Below are 6,676 nucleotides of genomic sequence, written 5' to 3'. Positions count from 1 at the left end.
GAGGCATTTTGATACATTACTGCAGGGAAAAACACAGGTGTAATTAATCAGCTTCATTATGGCCTTGTTCAATTTAGGGGGCCCAAGGCCCTGATATTGATCATGCTGGCTCACTGGGTGATTCATTTCTCCAGCGTTGACCCTGCTTTGACAGGCTGCAGTGAAAAGTCCCTCACAGATACAGGGCCCAGCCCTTCTCAGGCTAATACAAGACACCCGTGACTAGGGGCGGTAATCACAGGCTACCTCACAATATGATACGCGATACATGGCCCGTGATACCGATAATATCACGATAGAGCAATTCTGCAATAATCAATTTATTGTTAGACAAACCAATAACAAAACATCACGATATATGTCTAACGATGAATACAAAATGACTGTGAAGTACTGGATTTCGGTCTTTATTCATGGTCCAAACTGAGTTTTTCAGTTAATCATCTTTGGTTAGTTAACTTCCGTCCAAGTTCCTTGAACGGAAGCAATAGGGGTCCAATGGGAATATAATGGGAGTCAAACATTTTTGGTCAACATCATTTAAGTTTAAGACCAAACAAAATATTAAAGGGGGAAAAAATGAAGTTATATAAGCTTATGAGTTTATATAACTTGGGTGTCTGGTACGATCCCGACCGGTAGGCAAAAATGTGTGTGGGGCGGGGGAGTAGTTCTGCAGCCCTCTCCTGTCCCTTGAGCAAGGCCCCTGAAACCCCCAGCTGCTCCCCGGGTGCTGCACTTCGGCTGCCCACTGCTCCCGGGGTGCCGTGTACCCATGTGTGTCGACCTCTGACAAGGTCACACCTCTGCATGGGTTCATGGGAATTTCTCCCAAAAAGGGACAATAAAGGATAACTTTACTTTACTTGATCTACTTATTCGTTTTATGAGAAACACCTGTGTTTGTCGAACACATGAAAAGGGTATTTTGCCATGACATGCTATTCTATTCATTATGATTACTCCTAACTTAATCGCCCTTGCTGCATACTGATGCATAGATAAGTAGAGGAAAATACGACAACATACAAGACCGGAGAATCATTAGTTTGTGTTCAGTTTGGCCGATCTAAATGTCAAAGTAAGGCAAACAGATAAACAGCTCAGAGAAAGAAGACTCAATCTCTCAATGAAAGCTCTGGACTTCTCACATTCTAATAGACACAACATGCATTTTACAAGCTTTGTTTACCCATTTTAGTTGTTAGAACAAATGTGGTCCATTGGTCTGCTTAGACTCTCGCCACAAAAAAAACTATTTGACTTAAAGAAGCATGCAGCATTTACCCAGAAATGGTTCCTGCATCTCTTATCAGAAGGAAATAATTTAGTGACCAGTATTGTAACGTGTAAATACGTCTCATTATCTTCAACAGATTGTGCTCATTGTAATGTTATCGATGCTATATTCCAAATAAATTCTCCCTTAATCGAGTTTCATTGAAATTAAATCTTATCTAGTCCAATTATTTTCCTTGTATATTTGTCCAGGTTGTCTGCAAACAACCAACTTACCCCATGAGGAAATAATATAGACACCCACTGCCCTATTTCAGTAAGCCTTGCATGCTTGCAGTGGTATGATAAGGTATTTCCAAAGTATTACTGAACACATTACCTATCGCTTGTATTTGTCTAGGGCTGTGTTCTGGCACGCAGGCCGATAGACCAAGCCAAACATTTGCTAACACGACCATGGGTAATCCTACAAGAAGTGAGACCTATTTGTCCATTCTGAAATTATGAGAATCTTTTTTTGAGCAAGCTATTGACTAAGCAGAATGTAACTCTCCTGGGGACGAAGGAAATATGTCTTTAGGTGAACCCGTGAAATGTGCACCTATTTACCTGGTTGATATTGAGGAAAATTCACACATAAGACAGATTGATAGTAAAGGAGGCAGTGTAAGGCAGACTCTTTTAAAAGCCAGGATAAATAAAGTAAGTAATTTAATTATGACAACACTGATAGCAGGAGATCCAAGGAATGAAGCTGTAGGCTACATTCACATAATATCCAAAATAACAAGAATAACTTCTTTCATAAACAGCTTTGTAGTGAGCTATTATGGTGGTCAGGTAAAAGGGAATTGTGCGGATTGTATCCAAATGTCACTCAAGGATATACATAGAATAATATATTAGTTGTGTGTGTGTGCGTGTGCGTGTGTGTGTGTGCGTGTGCGTGTGCGTGTGCGTGTGCGTGTGCGTGTGCGTGTGCGTGTGCGTGTGTGTGTGTGTGTGTGTGAGTGTGTGTTTGTGTGTGTGTGTGTGTGTGTGTGTGTGTGTGTGTGTGTGTGTGTGTGTGTGTGTGTGTGTGTGTGTGTGTGTGTGTGTGTGTTGGTGTGTGTGTGTGTCTGTGTCGGCGTCGGTGTACACATTTGCAATTCTTCAGCTTGCTATTTCTCGATATCAAACTGCACCCTCTTCTGGTAAAAAGCCAAAATGCCTCAATGTTATTGTAGTTATTTCATTATTACTCTGTCCAGTGAACTGTATGTTGCTAATGACTCACTGCCTTTGCTTTTCCTATTTTTCTCTGTTCCCCTCAACCACGCTGATTGTGAATATATTTATATTTCCGCCATTTAAATATCGCTTCTTGTTTAAAGCCTTAGCAGTGATATGCTACATGCCTTACTCAAGGATGAGCTTTAATAAGTAGAGGGAGGACCATATCTGTCCTGTCGGCTTTACCTATTGGGTGACCTCCTCTGGCTATTGTGGTCAGAGGTCGCTCCGCTAGTATTTAGTGATTAACTGCCACATGCACCGCTGTCTGTGTGGTGTTGGTACGTCTGAAGTGGCGGTTTGATAAAGCGTTTCAAGTGATTTACTTTCCTCCAAATTAAAATAAATCGGAACCAGCTAACTATACCCAAATGCATGTTTGGACGTTGGGGCTGCCAGATTATGCACAGAATGATTATCTTCAGAGGATTGTAACGTCATGAAACAGACATATGTCTGTGAATTCATTAAGCAGCGTGTATTAGCCAACCTGGCAGCCTGGCTAATCTTCTTAGTGTCTGTAAGTAGCCAGTCAGGACAGGACCGCTGTCCAGATCTGTCTGCTCCTGTCCCAGATCCGCCACAACACCCAGAAGGACGTCTGGGGAAACACTGGCCGCGCGCCGGACCCCCTGGCCTGAGACATGCACATCCCTCCGTTGGGGGGCCGAGTGGCCGTGGCGGTGGAGGAGGCGCTGGCGGGCCTGCTGGACAGGAAGAGGTTCGGCTCCAAGAGGTGGCTGGTGAAGAGGCGCAGGAGGCAGCTGCAGCGGCAGTACCGGGCGGGCCGCCTGAGGCCCTGCAGCAGGAAGAGGACACGCTGGACGGCCGGGATCCTGACACAGCACCGGGAGCGCATCCTGAAGGAGCTGGACGTGAGCAGCGCGCTGCCTTACCTGGTGTACAACAAGGTGTTCTCGCTGGCCGAGTACACAGAGATCCTGGCCCAGGCGTCCAGCCGGCGGCGAGCCGAGGTGTTCCTGGAGCGCCTCTCTTCCAAAGGGCCCGGCGCCTTCTACTGCTTCTGCTCTGTGCTGGAGGAGGTGCGGCCGCAGCTGCTCACCTGCTTCCTGCTGGACGGGGAAGGTACAGACCGTCTCTGGGGACGCGTGTGTCGTGTGTTGAGTGAGAGAGGGTGGGTGGGGGAGGGACTCAGAGGAAGGCCTGATTGAGGATCTATCAGTTAGTAAATCAGTTTGCTGAGTGCTGCCTCGTCCCAGCCAGGAGAAATATTACCCTGAATCTGTACCAGATTTGCTCCCACTGCTAGCCCTGCTAGCACTGCTAGCTAGCTTACGACAACATATGGCCAACTGGCCAACACTGCCTGCTTCATAACCTAACATCATGAACACATAAACACATTGTACAAGAAATGTGTGAGCTCTCTTACAGGCAGTAGGATCCCCCGGCTAAGAACCAGCTCCAGCTACACCGTAGAACGAGCTGGATATGGGGGTTAAGAGTCTGTTTGGTTTTAAACGCAGTTGGTGGATTGTTTTGTGTCTCCAGATGGTGACCTGAGGAGAGGGAAGAAGGGGGGTCTGCTTGACCCCATTAAGATGTCCAGGGACCCCCACTCTGGAGGGAAGCCTCTGAGCACTCCCCCCATGCACCGAGACCCTCTGCTGGACTCCAGGTAGGAGGATCTGTTGAAGTAGTTCCTGTGTTGTGTGTTGGGTGTTGGTAGTAGAAGACTACTTAAGGATTTAAATTGACTTTGAATATAACATAAATTGATTCTAAATATAAAGACATAATTGATAACAGATTATATTGGCCGTTCACTTCACAGTATTGAATCCTATGTAATGGCTTGCATTGGTTCAGTGTTGTTTTTGTGCTCAATATGAACTTCTCAGAGCCTCTATGCCTGCGCTGGAAACGCAGGACAGCATTTAATTTGGAAACCAAATCCCCCCTTTCGTTCCTCTTTAGTTTTGAGTGCCATCCGTGGCGTTATTTGGTAAACAAATCCCGTCGATATGTAAACACTATTAAATCACTGCCCACGGGTCAATAACGATACGCGATACGGCACCCACAGTAAACATAAGCAGAACACGCAGGCCCAGCGATTCTCCCAAACGCTGCGTCGGCTGATGACGGCAGTGCAGGCCCGAGCAGCCGGCGATGTGCCGACCGGAGCACATCCTGCTACAGGGGTCCTTCCAGGTCGCCACTGTCACCGTGCCGGGCCCTGACGAGCCGGAACGACCGGTCACCGACAGTTTGTCCCTCTAGATGTTTGGCCCCCTTGGGGCTATTCCCCATCAACTGGGATAACACAGAGAGAGAGAGAGAGAGAGAGAGAGAGAGAGAGAGAGAGAGAGAGAGAGAGAGAGAGAGAGAGAGAGAGAGAGAGAGAGAGAGAGAGAGAGAGAGAGAGAGAGAGAGAGAGAGAGAGAGAGAGAGACACACAGAGAGACAGAGAGACATAGAGAGAGAGAGAGAGGGGGGATGGAGAGAGAGAGAGAGAGAGAGAGAGAGAGACATAGAGAGAGAGGGGAGGTAGAGACAGAGAGACAGAGAGGAAGGGGGAGGGAGAGAGGGAGACAGAGGGGGGAGGGAGAGGCAGAGAAGGAAAAAGAGACAGTGAGAGAGAGAGAGAGAGAGAGAGAGAGAGAGAGAGAGAGAGAGGGGGGGAGGGAGAAAGACAGAGAGAGAGCGAGAGCGATACCGAGAGAGAGGGATACAGAGAGAAAGAGAGGAAGAAAGAGGAAGGGGGGGAGAGAGAGACAAATGGAAGTGATACACAGAGAGAGAGAGACAGAGGGAGAAAGAGAGAGAGTGATAAAGAGAAACAGAGAGAGAGAGAGGGAGAGAGAGAGAGAGAGAAGAAGAAGGGATACATAGAGAGGGACAGAGAGTGAGAGAGAGACACACACACAGAGACTGAATTAAGACATGGAGCTAGAGATATGTAGAAAGAGAAGTAAGTAATAGGGACAAAGAGAGAGAGAGAGAGAGAGAGAGAGAGAGAGAGAGAGAGAGAGAGAGAGAGAGAGAGAGAGAGAGAGAGAGAGAGAGAGAGAGAGAGAGAGAGACACACACACAGATACCAAGAGGCAGAGGGAGCGTGCACGAGGGTCGGGTGGTGCAGGGGAGGAGGCTGAGGGGAAGGGACAGACTTGCTCGATGCTCCCCAGACCGTTAAAGAGCCTCTTTTCTGGCTGACAGCCGAGTCAGCGTGGCCACCCCTACCCGGCGCTCTGGCCTGGGAGAGCGTTGACACACAAAGACAGGTTGACAGAAACACAGCAACACACACACACTTACACACATATAGCCCAGGACCATGGTAGTGCCACACGATGCTCATGCTCAGCAAGCCCCCGCCAGAGATGCAGTGCGCTAGCCAGGCCATGTAAGTTCATCTGTTTTGTTGTTGCTTTCAGTGCTTAAACCTGAGCTATAGGAATATTCTTTAATTATAGGGGCCTCCATTGTCATCATTTATAAGTTGCATTGCGTGTGATTTTGAATGTACCGTCCCTAAAATGTCTTTGATGTTAGTGATCGCTGCATATCAACATCTATCCCCAGCATAACTGAGGATAGGGTCCCGTAAGCGTCAACTTGATTCCGTTGCTGGTGTTATTATTGATGATTCGGTCAGAGGAGAAGTGGGTCAGCTCGTGATTCAAGACCCAGATGCAATCTATTCTCTGGCACTCAATGGGTTTGTGTGCCCAGGAAAATAAGCAGATATAAACTGAAAGGGACTTAGGACGGGAGTATGAGTCCTGGCTTCTCCAGGGGTCGTGCTTTGCTTCCCCATCCCACTCTGTGGAGAAGAGGAATCGTTGGCGACGTTGTCGCGGTGACACGCGTGTTTACAGCGTGGCTTGTGGTGCGTCCGCCTCTGGTCAGCATCCTGCTGACGGAGAGCGAACTCCAAGCAGTTAATCACATCTCAGGGCGCCTGTCTTAAAGGTCACCCAGGACCTATCGCTGCCTTGAGCCGCAGGGGGATGAGGTCTGCAGCAGTAACGCCGGAGCCTGTAAAGACTGACCCATTTCAGGGCTGATGAGGAATCAGTCAGACACGCTAACCTCGTAGAAATAACAGAAGATGACTGAAAACCAACCAGAGCATGTCCCACCGAATACTCTGCTGGTTTAATTATATTATCTTAACTATAACCATATTATCAAATCTGTG

At 47.6% G+C, this 6,676-nt stretch overlaps 1 protein-coding gene across 1 annotated transcript in view; it reads left to right on the top strand.

Annotated features, from left to right (window-relative positions):
* The first annotated feature begins 3,034 nt into the window (after positions 1-3,034).
* The window catches only part of tjp1b (tight junction protein 1b), a 61,477-nt gene continuing 57,835 nt past the window's right edge, over positions 3,035-6,676 (top strand). The window contains 2 exon segments of the mRNA XM_060061608.1: positions 3,035-3,597; positions 4,024-4,150. Of these exon segments, the coding sequence (XP_059917591.1) occupies positions 3,156-3,597; positions 4,024-4,150 (569 nt within the window). The 5' untranslated portion in view covers positions 3,035-3,155.

This window comes from Gadus macrocephalus, chromosome 9 (genome assembly GCF_031168955.1).
Source record: "Gadus macrocephalus chromosome 9, ASM3116895v1".
Lineage (NCBI taxonomy): Eukaryota > Metazoa > Chordata > Actinopteri > Gadiformes > Gadidae > Gadus > Gadus macrocephalus.
This window is presented reverse-complemented; position numbering and strand designations above follow the sequence as displayed.